The sequence below is a fragment of the Chaetodon auriga genome, chromosome 6 (assembly GCF_051107435.1).
Source record: "Chaetodon auriga isolate fChaAug3 chromosome 6, fChaAug3.hap1, whole genome shotgun sequence".
Lineage (NCBI taxonomy): Eukaryota > Metazoa > Chordata > Actinopteri > Chaetodontiformes > Chaetodontidae > Chaetodon > Chaetodon auriga.
In genome coordinates, this window is record NC_135079.1 from 12,485,982 (window position 1) to 12,506,162 (window position 20,181).

General features: G+C 42.8%; 1 protein-coding gene across 5 annotated transcripts in view; it reads right to left on the minus strand.

Annotated features, from left to right (window-relative positions):
* scaper (S-phase cyclin A-associated protein in the ER) overlaps window positions 1-20,181 on the minus strand; it is a 57,801-nt gene that overhangs the window by 7,427 nt on the left and 30,193 nt on the right. For all 5 annotated transcript variants that reach the window (XM_076733990.1, XM_076733988.1, XM_076733991.1 and 2 more), the window contains 6 exons: window positions 16,446-16,561; window positions 8,579-8,702; window positions 6,690-6,919; window positions 4,871-5,026; window positions 2,433-2,667; window positions 789-938 (listed from right to left, as the gene is read on the minus strand). In XM_076733990.1, coding sequence (XP_076590105.1) covers window positions 789-938; window positions 2,433-2,667; window positions 4,871-5,026; window positions 6,690-6,919; window positions 8,579-8,702; window positions 16,446-16,561 — 1,011 coding nt within the window. The remainder of the gene's footprint in view (window positions 1-788; window positions 939-2,432; window positions 2,668-4,870; window positions 5,027-6,689; window positions 6,920-8,578; window positions 8,703-16,445; window positions 16,562-20,181) is intronic.

The window sequence follows — 20,181 nt, forward strand, 5'->3', positions numbered from 1 at the left end:
AACTACACCCTTTTTCTGACAAATAATACATGAACACAACAATAGTAAGATGGTATCACTCGGCTCTTCAAACTCAGCAGACACAAATGAAAGCATTAAATGTAACTCACGGTGAAATAATTCAACAATTAGTAGATTGGTAAAAAATGTATCGATTACAATTTCAGCAACTGATTAACTGTGTTTAATTGTGCTGAAATAACAAGTATATTAATTGATTACCTGGTAGACAGAAAGTTACAAGGCACCTGTTTTGATAATCAATTATTTGTTCAATTTTTCAAGGAAAAAGCATAAATATTTTCTTTTTCCAGCTTCTTGAATTATCAGGATTTGATGCTCGTCTTTTCCATAAATGACAGTAAACTGACTAACTTTAGATGTTTGACGGTTGGATAAAACGAACACTTTGTAGACATCATCTTGAGTCACGGGGAATTAAAAGGACATTTTCAACTGTTCCAAACATTTCTTACACAAAATGTTAGAAAATAGCAGCCACCACATTATCAAGTGAAAATACTTAAATTCTTATTTTTTTTGCTTTTTATTTCTTTTGTCAGCTTGACAAATAAAAATCGCCACTTTTAGCGATGGAGATTGGAATTTGTTGTAACTGTTTATATTTGCATACTGATGAATCAATAAATTAACAATAATTAATAACAAAAACAACTGCAATCTTTCACAAAAGATAAATCTCAGTGTTTGGAGAACTTTGGTTTTGTCAAACTGAAAAAAAAAAAAAAAAACCCTCTTAATTTCTGTGCAGACTCGAGCTGGTTTACCTGGTTATCAGGATGGTTGACGGTAAAGTATCCCACACAGATGATGACTTCGTGCAGCAGCTCCTCAGAGGAATGCTGGGTACAGTACCAGAGCAGGGAGCTGACGATGTGTCGGAAAGCTAGAGACAGGCCCTCAGCTCCTAGGACAGACTGACAGGTCGCAGACAAAACATGTTATTATGTTTTACAGTAAATTGAGCATAAATTGTCTATGATTGTGATTACAAAGAGCTCAATACAATAACAACACAAAGCAATAAAAGATTATATGTTTTGCTGGTGGGAACATACACGGTATAAGAGTATAAGCAACTCAAGCCGGGTCCGACCATAAAACACCCCAATCCTGCTCAGAAATGAGATGCTAGGAGCAGCTCACAGACAGTATTTATTAAACATGTCAGTGTGACCGAGCACCATAAGATCATCACTACTCCACGGGAAGTTTGGGTGTGCTAGCATTGTAACATCTATACACGTAATACCTGAGAAGATAAAGGCTGTTTTCAGGCCTCATAACTTATGCATGCAGGCAACATATTAAAGCCACTGAACCATGTAAGCAGCTGTCAAACAGGACAAAAGCAAATGTTGTTTAACGATAAAGATAGATTTTAAAAAAAAAGAAAAAAAAAAAGGTCATTTCAGGTTTGAATGTGAACTTCAAGGATCACAGATTTGGTGCTGCAGAATCTGCCAAACTACAACCACTGCAAAACCCAGTTATTTACACAGCACTGAACCCTTTTGAACACTCCCCTCTCAACATATTATTGGGAGCTGATGCTGCAACAGAGAGAGTTAACGGCTTGGATGTGGTCATCCACCGCAACACGTATTAGCCGGTGCTGTGAGGTAATATGAAACACGGGGTGATTACAACTCCCGGCCAGAAAAAGAAACATTATTTAAAATGTTCATAAAACTCTGGCAGTGAAACACTTTCATTTCCAGCTGTTTTCAGTTGCCTGAATGTGGCGGGTCAGTGAAAGGAAGCTGCTTCAAAGTAATTACCGCAGGACATTAAAATAATTAACAGCATTCTCGCTCACTCTCGTGCCTCTCCGTCTATGTGGTGACTTAGCACCGTGAAGCTGTCGTCCTCTCCTCCTCGGGGTGGGTAATGTACGGCCCTGCATACAGTGCTAATCACTCGTGCTCTATCCTAACTGCTGACCCACCGGGCTCGAGTCAACCCCAACTACTGACCTGGGGTCAAAGGGCGCCTGTGTTTATGTCCACAGGTCAGCTTTGTCCTGAGGAGAGTAACTCCTCTCTTAATGGCTCTTAACAAAGGAACTAGCATCAAACCCATCATGAACACAGAATTATTACATCCAGAGAGAATCATTCAAATATTTGTGGCCCTTTTTATCCTAACCCGTTTTTTGGGATTGTTCTTTCGACTAATCATTCAGATGCCAGGTAGTTAATGCCAAGCTACAAGCTGTTTCTCCCAGACACCAAGCAACTGTGAATGTCATTCTATAAAATATGTATAGTGTAACAATGAATCTACAATACAGAAAACCTGCTGAAACAAATATCAGATGCAGAACTGTACAGAAAGAAATCTATATCTAACCTTCTGAAAATTTGTGAAAAGACAGAAAATATTTCTTATTATTCCTTTACTATGAATACCTGGAAGGCGGATAGGTCAAGAAGGGCAAAACTGTTGAGGAAGCGAATGCCTTGCAACGCCACCTGGATGACCCCGGGGCCGTAGGGCTCCTGACTCTGGGAAGCAGACTCTGGCACGAAACTGTGCAGCAGGATACAATACAGGGTGTGCACCACTCCCACCAGGTCTGTGGACTGCAGCAGGGCCGTCAATCCAGTGGGATCCTGGCGTTTATTGTCAAATATACTGGGAGCGCTGGAGAGGCAGAGAGGGGAAGTGTGTAGTCAGTAAAACCACAGATAAAGGCAAGCGTTCATGAACGAATACACACAGATAGGAATCACTACGTGGCATTAGGGTCTTTATTTTGTGTCTTCCTGCTGCTGGTGTCATGCGGCAAAAACAAAAAAAACAAAAAAAAAACAACCCTGAATGTCAGACTGTGACATCCCAAGACTGAGGACGCAAATGACAATCTAGACCTGGTGACTTCCGGATTTACTCACAAACCAAGGGCTTAGAGATGACTTTCCTTTGAGATAATACCCCATTAGTGCTGCTGTGTCACCTGACTTAACTGTCTGCAGCGAGTGGAAGAGCAAGAGTTAAAAATGTGTTGCACATTGAAATGTTGGACCCTCTGCTCTTCATGTGCTTCTGTTCATTTATGGGATAAGGTTGTTTTGCATGCAATGAGCTTCCCTTCACTTTTTCACTTCACTAAAACTCACCGCCATCCAGTTTGGTTGCAGCTGAAGAGTGGGACCTCTGAGTTTCAAGAAATCGACTCTTCCGCTCCCACTCCAGCTACAGTAAACATAGTATTGCCGTGACGTGGAGCTCATGGCAGTCACTTCAAGTTGGCAGATTGTATTGAGCTGCCTGACAAGGTGCTGAGAGCTCCGACACAATTAATCAAGACCTGCCTGAGAGGATTCAAGGTGATATGTTTGTTTGGCTCCAACAAGATGCCACCCCGTCAGTTAAAGGTATTGCGAACATCATCCTTCTATTGAACATCACATTTAACGGCAAAGCCAGGGATAATGCTGGATGGAAAGAGAGGGCACAAAGTTTCTTTGAACCGAAGCCTGACAGCATGGAGAAAAGCTCCATTTAGTGAGTCAAAGATCTCACCAACCCGTTTCACATTAGCACAGGCCATTTAAACATTTTCATGGTTTCTGTTTTTTAAAAAATCTTCATGCTCGGAGCTTCAAAAGATATTTCGGTGGAGAATCCAATCACAGAAGATGAACAATTACAGAATTTTTAAAACAACATTAAAATAAGTTAGTACCTGCAGGTTCAACTGGACCATACATTCAGCATTACAGCAATTAATGCAATAATGCTAATAAGCCTTTTCAGCTGCAATGCAGAAGACCCCAGCGAAAACCCTCGGCTAGTGCAGACAGACAATTTAAGACTACTGCAGCAGCACCAGCTATGATTTGCAGCCATGTAGAATGGAGGGTGTGTGACCTCTGGATGGAACCTACAGTGCATGCTGATACTTGATGTTAGCCAACAGGCTCTGTGTGAAATATGCTGCTAGGCAAGAACACAGCCTCCTAATGCCATTATAATCCCCTGACACAGCAACTGGCATGGCTAAAACATTGTACAAGCCCACTGAGCATTCTTCTATATGACACACGGACAATCTTGGCAGAACTGAGCTCACTGGTTGCTGTATTGATCATAACGTGGGTCTCAATATACCTGTAAAGCTTGACACTACGTTTTCTCACAGATAATCAGGAGCAAACAGTCTTCTACTGTGCTGGTGTGACCAGCTGGTCATTGTCACTGCAGCACCTTGCAGCTGGCAAGGCGCAGCAACACGCTAGGCGACACTTGAAACGCAATGACAACATCTTGGAGTAATGTACTGCCAAGAGGTGGTGCTGTCATGGAAAAAAACTTAATTGGCTCGAATGATACCTTGACCAAGCTTATTTGTAATGCTTGACATCAAAGCCTTTCTGAGGCCGCTACCATGGTCAGCATTTCTTTTCCTTTTATGTGAGGAATTGTGGTACTGATGTCCCTTGGTGTGACTGTGTGCTTAGCCTCTGTCAGCGGCGCCACTGAACCTCTCTGAGTGGAGGTCACTGTAGCACACGTGGGTGGGCTCCCCCCACGCTGCAGGCTAAGGTTTATGGTGAGTGACAGAGCGCTGGGTCAAGTAGATGCCTATCTGTATCTGCAGTAACGACACTTCGGCAAGCTAGCTGGCCAGAGGAAACGACCTACTGGCTGATTGCAGAGGAGCCAGTCTTTGTTTGAGTAACCACAAGCCCCTTCTTTAGAGATGCTTGTGACATTTAAGAACTGACAGTGACTCAGTCTCTGTCATTAGATGCGTGGAAAGAGATGTATGTGTTTGTCAGAGGAAGATCAAGAGATCACAGAGATGTTCAAGGCGTGTAGTGGAGCAAGGAGACGTGCTCACCGTCCGGTTACGACAAAACACAGCTTGCACATGCTGTGCAGCAGAGCCGAGGCTTGCTGGAGGAAAGCAGACATCTTGGGGTACTCGTCTACAGGAGCCTGGACCGACAAGAAGCACCCGTACAGCTTGTCAATCAAACCCATGTTTACTACATAGCTGGAAGAAACACACAAGAGGAGAAAAACATGCATTGGTTAATGGCATTTTCCTTTAATGCTAAAACAAATTTACTATGGGAGACTGCCTTTGTAAAAAAACTCATCTCACACAGGCAAACAAAGGCCTTTACTGTGCATACTTGCACAGTACTGCAGCTGAAAGTGGATACCTCACCTAAGCCCTCCACCCCCTGCTATTACGATGATATCTCCAATTTGTCTTTGCCAATGACAGGTCTCATGATCATGTTCCCTGTACTCTTTCAGCCACAAATCACTGCTAATAGTGTCATTAGAGGACTGTTGTGCCAGCCCAGCTCTGGGCCCTTGACAGTCTGCTGACCTGGGGCCGTCTTCTCGCAGCTCCGGTATGCCTGGACCTTTGGGCTCAGCTCAGACACCAACAGCTTATGCAAATCTAGAGAGCACCACGGCTGCCAATCAGGCTTTCTAGCAGCTGATGTGGTCACTGTGAACCACGGTTCCTCGTCTTATCTTGATCTTGACTCTACTTCTTTCACATACCTTTTCTTTAGTAGAACTGTCACTCACTGAGGTCCTCTCAAAACAGGTGATTATGACCGTTTTCAGGCTCCACTGCAGGTCATCTGACACTTGAACCACGTCCCATTGTTTTGACTTGATCCTCTTCCACAGCTTTACTTTGGTTGAAAGGATCTTTCCTCACATTGACTGCTTTGTTCAATGCCTGCTCTGTTTGACAACCTGCTTGGTGGTCGAACTCACCACTTGATGTGTCTCCTCGTACAAGTATGGATTGAAAACATTTCTGTCAATGATATGGGACTAAAAGCACTGAAAGCCAAACTGAGAAACTGGTAATAAGAGGAAAGGAAATGGTGATCTCCTCTCTTTGTGATATATAGGTTTGCATAATGGGAGAGTGTTGCAAAAGCTAAAAATGTTTTGATCTTTTGTCCTTCCTCGCGAGCATATACATTATACAGGGCAGTTGAAGTAAATCTTGCGCTCGTACTTGGGATTACCAGTCTGACGACACCATTTTTCTCAGGCCCTCCCCTGTCTCCAGGGTTACGACTGGGTCAGTGGATGAGAGTGGTGGGCCTGTGCAGCTGCTCCGTCCAGATGAATCATGGCTTGTGGGAGGGATGGTGGAAAGACTGCACTCTTCCACACGGCTTCGTCAGGCCGGGCCTGCCTTTCCTCACAACCTACATTTCTACAACACAGCCCCGACTCCTACAGGCCAGACCCACATGGCTAGCTCCAACGGCAGGTTCAAGGAGACCTTTCAAAGCTTTGGAAGTTCTCTTTGTTTATGCTACTTTGTGTCCCCCCCTGCCAGGAATGGATTTTGCTTGAAATGTGGCACTGAATATGTGGAAAAAAAAGCACAAGCTGGAAGGATGCCAGAAAACACCCTCATTCTCACACTACTCCCATTCTAACAAGACACCAGGTGGACCATTTCCAAGAGATCTGACATTTTGTCAGGCTATTCTTTACATAAGGCACGCTGTTGAGGAAATCAGAGGTTGACCAACTCTCAACTCAGGGAAGAGGAGTGGAGGAGGGATGTACTAAAGGAGGTAAAAAGGTCATAAGATGAGAAAAAGAGGTGCCATGTAGGAGGAGGAGAAGCAGTGTGAGAGGAGCACAGAGTGTTGGAGGGAAAATACCTGATTAGGTCTTGTGTGCGAGTGTTGAAGGACTCTGTGGCAGAGCTCTTGACCTTTGCATCTGGGGAGGAAATCCATGTCTTTTCGCCTTGTCCAGACTCAGAGACATGCGGCCACAGGGACCCAAGGATGGTTGCAATGGTCTGCAGCAAGCCTGTCGTCAAACCTTCAAAAACCTGTTTGTTCACACTGCGCCCAAAAATGGATTTGTCCTCATCTGGAACATATAGCTGCAAGAAGGAAAGAAAAAATGATGTTCACAGAGGGAACTCTACCTCTACACTATGAAATCAATAAACCTATATTCTTTGATGAACCTGATGCTGGCAGGCTGCATTCAAAATCAGACAGCACAAACGGCCACTGAATTAATGCAGACGCTAATGTTAAATGCCATGTTTTTGTGCAGCAAAAGAGTTTCTCCCACACTGTTGGTACATTCCTCAGTTTAGTGAGTTTATTATTCACCAGCTTTAGGCCACAAATTAGTAAAAAAATTGAAATCCTTTATTTGGACTATCTACAATAAAAAGGCACACAGTCACTGTTTAAGGCATTTCCTCAGCCCAACAAAGGACAAAAAAAGCTGGCGTAAACAAGTAAAGCCGTATTATAAACGAGCTGCATGCTGACAAGATGGAAGCCCAAATAAAAAGACTGTAGAAAGAAATCAGACAGTGGATTAAGATGAGCGTTTTTCTCATTTCCAGATAAACTTCATGAAACACAAAAACACAGGTCTACTTCTAAAACACAGTGCTATCGTTAAGTGGAGAACCTTGCAAAGGTAAAACTCCTCATTTGGTCTAATGGTTGAGGTGAAAGCTGACAGCATAGGTAAATCCACCGACATTCTCCACAAATCTAATTAAAAGGGTACATGCTCACATGGCAGTGCAACCCCCACTGCTTTACTCTACTGCTCACACACACGCATACCAGAAGATAGAAAGACACATGAAAACACACTCAGTCGAACAGTAAAACACAACAAATACAAACATTTTTGAACTTTTTTTTTTTTGTCTGGCGTGTAAATTGAATCAGAACTTCTTGAAGCCGGAGCATGAACAATTTCTGAGCCCAATTCTTAAACTGCATTGAACACATGGAGAACAGTTAGTTTGTCTCCTGCAGTGCTGCTGGATATGTCAGTCAGCAGAGCAGCTGCTGGGATATGTTTTATATAAACCGAAGCATACATGCTAACCTCTCCCTGTGTGCCCTAAGGAAATGTGACTGCTTTGGATTGGAACTCGGCACTGGAGAAGGAAGCCCCAGTAGAGTTCATGCACGTACCACAACCCTGTGCCTGTGCCTTGTCCCGTCTGTGTTGTGAGTGCAGGCGGCCCCAGCGAGCCGCCACCGTTAGATGTTTGGAGTGGGCTGATGTTTACAGTCCTTCTTACAGAGTGCTGAAGGATATGGGCTGACATGTCACCGCAATGCAGCCTGCCTGCCTGCCTGCCTGCCTGACTGACTGCCCTCTCACATTCCCTCAGTCAGGAGGCATCTGTGGAGAGGTTGGGCAACGGCTTGTTACTCGCTGGCTTGTGTCTTGCCCTGTCTTTCATTAACACTGCGGCAGGAACTGACACTAGCAGAAAGGCAGCATTTCTCAGTGGTCAGAGCGCTGTATATCAACAGACGAATGTAAAGAAAATAAGGAAGGTTTAATAGAAAAGCTAAACTTATGTGGGTTAGCAAGACTTTGTATAAAGTACTGCAAATGTAAAGGAGTTGCGGAATATGTTGAGATACACGGGCAAACTAAAAAAAATGCTGTTTGCACAAACACAGGTACTGCACAAATGCTGAATCTCATTGCATCATACATGAAACATTTTGTGTGTGATGGCAAATTCATGTGCTGGGATGAATAAACTTACTGTTAGCTGATGCAGCAGCAGGTCCATGAGGAGTGCTATCTTGTTGCTAAACAGCACATAAGAGCAGTTGAGGGGGCAGCAGGAACATGCCAGGTAGTAGGTATTGACAGCAGCGCAGAGGGATCTAACACAGAGAGACGGCAAATATTATTAATCACAAGTTAAAAAAAAGTACACACACACCTCAATGCAGGCCACTACTCCCCTTGCAATTCGTTAAAGAAACACTTCCACTGGGATGTAAATGTCTAGCCCTGGGCACTGACAAGACTATCTGCAGTCATCAGGAAACCAAACACACTCTTCTGTATTTGTGGTTCCTTAAGGGTGCAGTTTGTCTTCACAAGTCAAAAGCATATCTCACTGACAGCGCGAGTAAGGAAGCCGATTTGAGGAATAAAACACTCATATCAGCTACTTATGTGGAGACTCCCCTTTCTACAGCCACCTTCAGAGGAGCTGAGCGCAATCTCAGTCCCATCTTGGCTGAGACGGTGCAGCATTTCCGCTGGAGAGATAAAACTATTCCTCTCAGCAGCTCCTCACAGCCGCCAGGCAGCCCCAGGCAGCGGCCAGTGCCGAGCCAGTCAGCATGCCTCTGTATTATGTCTGCTCTAAAACAACCCCGAGAGAAGATTAATGCCTCAGATAACTGACCAATCGTTCTGCTGTGACTGCTACTCCCCCTCGCCCCCGTTTCATCAGTTAATATTTTCTGACAACTGTATATTTTAGCCATTGGCGGAATGGCGTGTCCTATCTGCTCACTGGGAGAGTGGAATCTGCCTCTCCAGTGCCTAAAGTAGGCCATGTTTATTTCAACTGGTAAACATTTTGATATCTACTGAAACCTTCACATCTGCTGTGCGTTTTCGGGCAAACCACGCTGCCATAGTAAAGGAAAATAGATTAGGCTGAGGCAGACCCACGTCTGTCAATAACTTCCTCTATTCTTTGCTCTGCGTACACTAGTGGGCACATCAGTCGTTTTGCCGCATCATTATTGACATTGCAGAGTAAAGCTGTCAGACGTGGAATGTGGTGTTAATGTGAGAAGCACTATATTTTTGAGTGATCGGACTGTGTCCAAATCTGACATCAAAGCTTACTTCCGTCCACCTGAAAACAATAACAGAGCAGAACCTTTTTGCAAATTGTTAGTGTCCTATATGGCAGCTATACTGACAGTAATTTCATTAAAGCATGAGCACGGTGGAAAAAGTTAAACCATAATGGTTAAGTGCAGTCTGTGTGAAGCAAGAGGTGAGGTACATGTAACATGAGATCCCAACCAAACTATGCTGTGTGCAGCCACGCTGCATCGGGACTCTGATTCTCTAGTGAACACGGGACAAAGATCAGCTTCTATGCAAATACCAAAAAGAGACCTCAAGTACTTCTTTTTTAATGCTGTTGTATAATTACATGCTGCACGCAGCTTATGAAATTCAAGCTGTGGTAGCGGCCGCGTACATTCCTTCAAAGAACAGGAGTTACTTTAGGCGCCTTAAGTCACTATCCTGGTATTTAAGATCATGTCCCTGTTGAGTAAAGTACACAATAGTAGGGATATCATATGACCTATCAGAGATAAAATGACTTGAATACTGTCAAAGAGGTTTCAGGACAGCAGAAAAAGTTCATCGTGGTCAACGGTGGCATTCAGGTTACACCTATGGTGCTCTCTTCCTGCCGAATGTTTGTTGTTTGAATTTTACAAAGTACACTCGGGAAGCTGTAGCGTCACCGTTTCGATCATAACGGTTTGCCTGGAATGCTGCCATGCAGGTCCTAAACTGTGTAAAATGGAATACTGAATCATTCCTACATGAAAGAGTGAAGACGGCTGTAAGTCACTTTGAACTGAACAAGGGCGCAGGTATGATTTTGACATTGGTGGAGTTATAAAAGTGGTACACACACACACACACACACACACACACTCATGCAACCTCTAAGAATAAAGGACGATATGAATGAAAGCTGGTACTAAAATACATCGAGCTACCCAGACATAACAAACGCCAAATCCTTAACAACCCTGCAGATTACAGGACGTGCTGCAGGACTGACAATGCAAACTTTCTGACTCATCCTGCTGTTCATTAGACCACTCTTGGGACCGTTGAGCAGTGCATTATCAAAAGTTGTAGCTCATCGAGTGACGCAAACCCTGCGGTCGCAACGAAATGGCTGTGATTCCAGTTGGGGAGCTGTGTTTACATGTCATTACCCTCCAAACCCATGTTTCCTGTCTCCTGTCAATAAAGGCTAAAATTGGCCAACTAAATAATCCACAAATTTCTCCCATCTCAAATAACAAAAAGAGCTGAGGTTAGTTCATCAGGATGTGCTTAAATCTTAGGTTTTGTTTGTTGTCACTGGATACAGGCAGTTTCCATGAGGCTGCTTTGCTTTAAGCATCAACTGTGAACTTAGAATGAAACTTCTTCCAGTTGACTGGTGTGTTCATTTGATCTTGGCATTGATATTTTCACTTGAATTAACACATTAACGTATAAACTGGGGAGACCTATTAAAGCAAAGTTGGATTTTATGACAGAAAAGAACAAATACTTTGAAATCAGTATTACAAACGAGTGATACAAGGCATGGGTGTCTTTTATCCCCCAACCTGCCCAACATATATTCTAATTAAATCACTTCTGTCAGGACAGAAGTCTGGCCCTCACAATCGACTCACTCAACTGCTCATGTAATGAGCATGCAATTGCTTTGTAACACAACTAATCAGGCTTGTCTTTGGTCATCTCTGAACAAATGAGGAGGCTGTCAAAGACATGTCTGAGTTCTGCCCTTACACCAGCTTGTACAATGAACCATCACAGTGATCTGTCTTTGGTTTCCTCCCACCTAATTGAGCTTGATGAGCACGACACCTGATAGTCCGCCCTCTCTGGGAATCTCACTATCTCAATGCCCCTCAATGACAGCTCCAGTGAAAGATTTTAAGGAACAATTTGGTAAAGTGCCACACCATCCCGTCTCATGTTGCGCACAAACTTTGCGGGGACTGATGTGTGCCAGTCTATCTAAGCAGACAACATTCCTCCACCTACACCACTATGGGGTTCCCATTACATTGAGAGCTTGTGCCTCGCATGTTCCCAGTGCATTATCACTCTCGGGACAATTTGGCTTTGAAAATAGAAACAATAAACATGTTTTAACTGGTGAATCCAACATGATGGATCTGATAAAAAGAGGAGATTGAGAGATGAAGTGAGACGCAAATAATGAGCGATGTAATCTGCACACCTACACTAAACAGTTTAACCTCACACAGCCAGGGAATACCATTTTACCAGTAAAGCTATTCAGATCCAGAGAGAAATGAGGCCAAGAGTTAGAGGGATGGAGCACACCTGATCCTGTCTTGCCCCCCCCTGCAGCCCTCTGGGGCCCTGCCTGTGTGGCCAACAGGCCTATACACAATAAGGCGGAGGGGCTTGGGGTTCAGGGGGAGGAGGAGTGCAACTGAGCTCTGAATTCTACCTTCTAATATTCAAATATCACACAATTTTAGGTAAAGGCTCATAGACAAGGCTAGAAAAAACAACTCAGAAGATGAAACTATCCCTGAAGGTCAGGATTTGTTCACAACACAAATCAAAAATCGTCCAGACTTCACTGCCCGGCTAACTCTGCAGCATAAATCAGAAGTAAGACACATACACACGGTTTATGGGAGTGGGGAGATATATGGTTATGGATTGTGTCTGTCTTTCAACAAAGTCCATTTATTATAGTGAATAGCCAACTCTCAATCAGTTGACAACAGCACAACAAGCGTGTAAAAGGCTCTTTATGCTTTTTGTCACTGCCTTGAGTTATCAACCCTGAGATCAGCGCTCCTCAACCTGAGTCTCACATTTCACGCCCTTTCTGTGTGTTTCCTATGTGCGCAGTCAAGCCTGACTGGAGCAACGCTACAGAAATCTGACCAACTTCCAGATCAGGTTGAGTCCCTGCCTCTTAAACAGGGTAAATTTGTGTTCAGGGGAAGAAAAAGAATCCTAAGCCAAAATAAAAGGTGAGGAGCAAATCCATTTCCTTGTGCTGTCAAACAATCCCTTCATTCACTGCTATCTAAATGACATTTAATTTGATTCTGCTGTTGATCTCTCTGATACCCTGAGTGCTTCCAAGACATCTACTCTGTCTGTCGTGCCACAGTGGCCAGGTATGAGGGAGGGGAGAAATCTGATGAGCCGTCACACACCATCATGCACAGAAGCATGAGTGCGTGCTTACACACACTCACACACACACACACACACACACACAGGGTGGAAAACATCCTGAAATAAAACCACAGGTAACAGGTCCGATTTCACAGGATGCACCAGCTCATGTGAGACAGAGGTGGAAATACAAATTGGAGTTAACACGCAATGTCCAAGGACTCCTAAAGCCTTCTCTTGAGAGCATCTGTTTGACTTCATGGCTTTTCTTTTAAAAAGCAATGCAAATTGTCAGCATACAGTATGAAGAAAACCTCAGAATATAAACTTTAGAGTTGGATGTTTGTTACTCAAATGATCATAGACGAGTGCCTCTGTAGCAGTACATAGGTCTTTCTTCCTCTCCCTTCCTCAGTGGAGACAGAAGGACAAGCAACGATTCTACTGACTCTACTTTATTTATTTGGTCCTTACTAGTTATACAGTTTGGAACAAAACAGCTTCACCTACAATAGTGATTATACTGTATATACTACTGGCTCTGGTATATATGATGGGTATAATGCAGGGGCTCTCAAAGCTTGGATGATATGATCGAGGGCCACACAGCAGATTTTGCGTTTAATTTCAGTTAAATGAAGCATTGTAAAACAAGCATTTGAAGCCATCACCTTGGGCTCTTGTAACTTGTTTTTTTTTTTTCCCCACTATTTTCTGACATTGTAAAAATCAAACAGTTAACTGAAAAAAAGCAATTCATGGATAAACTATTAGTTGTAGCCCTTGATAATATTAAGAGGCAGATATAAATATTGTTTAATAATGCCATTAAGTTATTTAAGCATATCGAAACCCATGAATGTGAATAATAGAAAAAAAATATATAATGCATAAATGGACTAATTCACTGAATGTAAACTAAAATTTCTTCAGAGAAACTGCATGCTAACATTTGGGATGTTATTTGTGAGATACCATCTCTCCAGCTGAAACTAATGGCTGCACAAACCCTGATCTAGACATTCCAGTGACCACAGGGTTACACCAGGACATTAGCAGAGCCTCGCAGAGGAATTAGCTCATTAATGTAATGGTAACAATATGGAATCAGCCTCCCTGGGGAGAGATATGGCAGGAGCATCTCCGCAGCTGCCTTTTTTGTAAATCACTCTGCTTATCTGGTGGGAGGAGGTGATCAATACGGCAGCATCACTGTAAACAGATAATGTAGCGCACTCTGGGGCTAGCGTCCGTATGGCAGCCCATTAGGCCACACAGTCATCCAGATGACTGATAGTGATAAGTAGACAGCCGGGCTGCGTCCTTGTGTTGCATCTCGTCACCAGCTCCTGACTACACTGACCTGACTGAGCTGACTGAGCGGCACCACAAGGTCAAAGTGTGGCCTCCCCTGCATTTTACATGGTTTACAAAACAGGAAATAAGGAGTCGGGGAGATTCGTTTGAGTGAAATTGTCACTTTCTGAATCTGTACATGGATTCCTAAAAATAAACAGCCTTTTATTTACACACAGAGCTGCAGCCTACACAGTTGTTGCTGTAATAACTACACTAATTTAGCACGGCACTTTCTATAAAATATAGAAAAAGCTTTTTCAAGCTATACCACAGATTGTATAAAATACATGAGGTCCGGATAAATGCCTCCACGGGGCCGGGCTGATGTGTTCATCACTGGCTTATCTATGGTTAGTTCTCAGCTCTCAGCTGGCAAAGCCTCAAGGGTCCAGCCGTGTTAGCAGCACAGGACTAAGTGACAGGCAAGCCGGTGAACAAAAGTATCAAGATTGATTCTAAACAAGCTACTAAAATAAACTATTAGGCCTTGAACATACCGTTGTGTGTGTGTGTGTGTGTGTGTGTGTGTGCATGCGTGCGTGCGTGTGCATGAGAGACGGCTGTTAATCTCAGGCTTGTGTAAATCTCTGCAGTGAAACCTGTTTAGCCATGTGGGGGAGGTTTAGTTTAGTTAAGAAAGAAAAGCTAATTCGAGACCATTGTTTTATAATTATTCTTAACTCACTTCAGTTTGATTGTGCAGACGACAGAAGCACAAAGTCTCACATTCGCCACGCGTTCTTTCGCCACGGCATGTAAAGAAGACGTCTTAACAGTCGAGGAGTTACTGTGTGTACTTAAGCTAACACGCCGTCATGCACGGATGTACAAACAAACTCAGCAAACAAACGCTTTGTACAAGAAGACAGTCTCTCCATTTAAAGATAACAGCATTTCTTCCAATTCAGAAGTGTGCCTGAAATTCCCTCAGATTACAATGATTGAGGAAGAGAGAGTACAAAAAAAATCAATATACATGTGATGCCCTTTAAAAGCCTTATAAATATAAGAAGCATTTGTCCATTAGCAGAGATTCAGAGACCAGTAAATGCTAATGAATGGGAGCGCAAGGCCATTCGAGTCCATTACGGAGTCCCACTAGTGAGTACGGCAGCCTCTCTGAGGTTATCTACTGGCAGGGCATGCAAAAGGCAGACCCACAACTCAAAAATACTCTGCACTCTAAATGATAGATGGGACACGTGTGCTTTTTGTGTTACGAGAGAAAAGAATGAACACAAATTGATTATGGAAATGGGAATGCTTTCCATTTCTAGAAGGGCACTGCTGTTACTCATTAATACATTTTGAGGATATTTATTGAGGTGAAGCAATTATAAACAGTGCTGAAGTAGGTTAGTTGAGACTAGCTCACTCACGTCACGCAATTGCAGAAACAATCGCACAGAGGAAATAAAGAAGTGTGTCGTCAGTCGGGTCAGAGAAAGGATACAGTCAAAGGGAAGTCATTGGGAAGAAGGACCGTAACAGCTGCTCGAGACCATGTGAATATACAGCGAGGAGCAGACAGACATTCAACAGTGCGGATCACTCCAAAGTGTTCCTCTCCTTTAAAGTGTGTACACACAATCAGAAATGAAAAAATGAAACCTGTTCATACTATTCCTATTCCTTCAATGCTTTGCCAAACATTTATCTCCACACAGAAAGCCTCCAGTTTATTTATATACAGCCAAAGAGAACTGTAAAACTCTTAACATTTTTGCCATCTTTGATATTATTTACTGTTATGATATTATTTATTATTTATTCTATGCCTAGATTAATAAAAACATGTAAATAATGCATGAATGAAACTTTTTTCCTACTAATAAATACATAAATTAGACCAGTCCATATGTTAATTGTTGTTATTTGTACAATTTTAGGGCAAATTAACAAAAAGAGAACATGTCATAGACTTTTCATAAAGGAACATCTGTCATTGCAGAAAATCACTCCACACCAATGAACCTAAATACTTACATGTAGTCAAAAACATCTCTCGCACTCATCGCTAAAGTCACCACTGATTTCAACAACAACTGGTCAGTATTTCAGAAATTAAACAGTTCCGATCTTAAGATAAAGAGACAGCTCACCCTACTGGCTTGAAACAGAAACTTGATTAAGTCATGATAATAAACTGATCGGCGTAGCACTGTTTTTTGTTTTTTTTTTTGTTCTGAGTTGTGTGATAAATCACAAATAAATACCTGAGCAAAGCCTTCCCTTTTATGTATTCAAGTATGTCATTATGTTCATTAAAAATGCCGGTAGTTGAGTTTGGTGACAGTACTCACTTGAGAGGAATACGAGGAACTGCAGTGGGTGTGGAGGCAGCAGTGACGACCTGCAGAATCTGTTCCAGAGCCGACAGGCCGCCGCCCACTTGGAAGGCCACTTGGTCTGCATTGTTCTGTTGAGGCAAGGACAGAAAGGGAGACGGAGTGAAACAGAGGTACAGTCAGGGGACGACGAGCCACAGGCTGGACAGGGGATTACATGGCTCTCACCAGAGAGGGAACCTCTCTTTTTCCTACAGGGGCGAGGGATTGAAAACTGAAACAAAGTGATCCCAAAAGTATTCCTGGTTAATCTCAAAAGTGCACAACCCGACTCCGCCCCGCAGAAGTCAAGTTTCAGTGGAAGGCAAATGCTCTGCAGGCTCCAGTTAGCACCAGGGTGGTCTCTGTGGACGACCAGACTCAGGTGAAACTGAGAAAATGCCACTCGGCTGAACAAAGAACGGGCCAATTAGAGACGTTTACAATGAGGACAATCACTCTCACAGAACAGGATACAGAAAAACATCAGATTCTTATCAGGATCAGAGCTAAATTGATAATACGTATCTAGTAGAAAACGATGCATTTACATTTGTGTTAGCATCTGCAGAGCTAAAACAGCTCTGACTCTTCCCCAACCTTAAACAATGCAGACTTCTTTCTTACATTTGATTTTAGTGCGTTTGACTGAATGGTCCCCTCTTAAAGCAATGATCTGCCTCTAACAGTCTTTTGCCCCCTATATTGTCTGACTACAGATCTTAGTGCAGACAGTAAATACACAAATGAGGGGGCAACAACGGGCATGGTGATGCCAATAATGCGACAATAACTTTAAAAAAATGGTACATTAAATCCCACACTGACTGTTATTATATATAAAAAAAGAGATACAGTCAGAAATTTCTTGCTCCTCCAGTCAGTAAGGACTTTAATGAACTAAACCACCAGGTTTCCACACAATGGTGTAATAACAAAAAAGAAAATCCAGTCAGTCGTAGCCCTATGGATGTGGATATTAGTTAAAATGATTTAAAGAGTACAAACATGGTAGTATGAAATTATTTTAAATAATTTCCTGTAAATGGTACTTGATAAGGGAATAAAAGTATTTAGACTATTATTTACTTCAAGTTGAGTCCATTGGTTGCTGTCATTTTAAAGTTATACTCCTATTTCCCTCACTTCTCTTGCAATACTGTACGTAAGATTTATGAACACGTGTAAATAGTTAGGTCCTGCCCTCCTGTGATGATAGAGTAATTGGCAGTAGGTCAGATGCTGTTGCTACAGTGTCTTATAAATCAACAAGTACAAAGCCGGGAGCGAGCGCTGACTATCAGGCATGTTTGTGCCTGGGTCGACAGGGAGGAAAGGAGCTGGAGGGGAGCTGCTGACGGAGGGCCTTCTTCACACAACTGCAGAAGGCAGTGCTACACTGCAGGTCACTCCTCCACCTAATGAGGTTACAGGCTCCTCAGTGCTATGACAGCGCTAAAATCCAGCCACTTCGCAGTGCTTTTGTTCCACAGATGGGAAGTTGCCAACAAGCCTGAACACATTGAGAGAGAAGCGCTTTACCAAATTACAGATAAGCTCTTCATCTGTCATTCATGCCTGGTGCTGAGGTAACTGCTCCTCCATTCCGGTGGTAGACTCACGCATAAAGATGCACTGAGTTATGGTTTGGGACAAAAACATCAGCAAACACGCCAAAGACCCTTTTGCCTCCAACATAATGAGAAATGACTCAAAGACAGTCTCAAGCAATGTTTGTAAAAAATACCTCGTTAGGACTTCCTTTCTGTACTTTGCCAGCAGTTTCCATGCTTAATCAATTGGGTCTCAGTCACTGAGCTTGGCTTAACCCCTCTCTTAACCCTCCCATCAACACACCTTCCTAAAAGCTCCGAGGCTAAATGAGAAAAGGCAGCTCTTTCATAGCAGCTTATCAAATGGTATTAAAGGGGGTAACTGGGACCTGCCCAGTCCTGGCCGTCTCCTGTGAAAAGCAGACATGAGTTTCTTGGCTAGTCAGAGCCTTGTCTGCTCTGCTGACAGATTTATCTGTTGTGATGATGGAACAATACGAGTGAAGAGGATTAAGTTCAAACTACCTGACATACTATCTTTAGGTGGTCTATGCATGCAAAGGTCCACAGAAAACAAAGACGGCACGGGGTATTTGTGTGACGCACATTTCACCTAACAATGTTTAAAGGAAAGGTTTGTTTTGCATGATAATACCTCTGAGATCTGTGAATGCTGGTCTTCGTGCAAAGCAGCCGACTTTGAAACGGCTAACGGCATCTAGTGATGATTTATCCTTTCTACAAACCTAACCATGGAGGGCAACAGAAATCATGTTTGTATGTGATTGCACTGACAGCGTATGTACACAGTGAGCTGAATTTGCATACAGACTGGATGAAAACAGTGTTGTCAGTCAGCCATCTTAAAGGGATACTCCAACTTTTTGGGAAATAGACTTGTTTGCAGTCAAAGTCAGATTAGTTATTAGTTATCAGTTTCCCTGTGCCTTGAGGCTTGCTTGGCTCAAACATTCAGAGTCTAGGAGACTCTTGGATGCATGGATGGCTTGTCTGCCAATTGACAAGATGGAATACGCAAGTAATATGGGTTCAGAGTTTGTTAGAGAGCATACTTTTCCAAGTCATGTTAGCAGCATGACACTGCTGGCTGGTCAGTCTACTACTTTGGTCTAGATTGAAATATCTTGACAAATGTTAAATTAACTGTCATGAATTTTTGTACAGTCATTTGTGATCCCCAAATGACTTTTTCTCCAGTGCCACCTTGAAGGTGAGATTTGTGGTTGTGAGTGAAATCTGTCAACTGTTATTTGATGGATTGACATGGAATTTGGTAGACATTCACGCACCCCTCAAGATGAATTGGAACAAACCTAATGCTCCCTTAACTCTTCTAGGGACATCAGGTCGGGGTATTTATTTGTCCAATTCAGTGGTTTATGTCATGCCATCAACTTCAGCTGTACTGGGTGGGCTGTAAACCTGCATTTAACAAGCATGCTGACACGCCTACCTAAGTCAGTAAACAAGGTAATCAATATACCTGCTATGCATGAGTTTTAGCATCATAATTGCTTGCTGACATTAGCATTTAGCTCAAAGCTCAGCTGTGCTGACAGCCTCACAGAGCTGTTAATGTACTGAAGGCTCTAGTCTTGTTTTACTTTCTGAGGGTCACTGCACAAGTTTTACACGTCAAAGTCAATTCACTAGTTACAACGAGTAATACTTAGCCTTTGGGAAGAGGTGTATGATATTTTCTTATCTGAGGAAAGATTACTCAAGAAACATTTTAAATTTGTATGTTAATGCAGACTACTCGTTAACCCTTGCTCTAATTCTTTATGCTAAGCTAGGCTTAACATGTTGCAAATTTTCCGGTATGTCTGCCCTGACAGCACAGACAATTCATTGACTGTGGGAGGCCAAACGATCATGTTTCTCAAAGTGTAGGAGCCCTTAAGTTCCAATCTCTGTATGCCTGGTCACACACCAGCAGAAGGTACAATAAAAAAAAACAAAACCACAGTAACAGGATGAGCAACTAATTTCCCTTCAAAAAGAAAGAAAAAAAGGACACCAACAAGGGCCAAGCATTAAGACAAGTGAGAAGGATGGCTCTTGAATAATACAACAAGGGGAATCTTATCCAATTATTGTCCAGAGTGACCATTGTTACCACAGCTGATGGGAAGCCC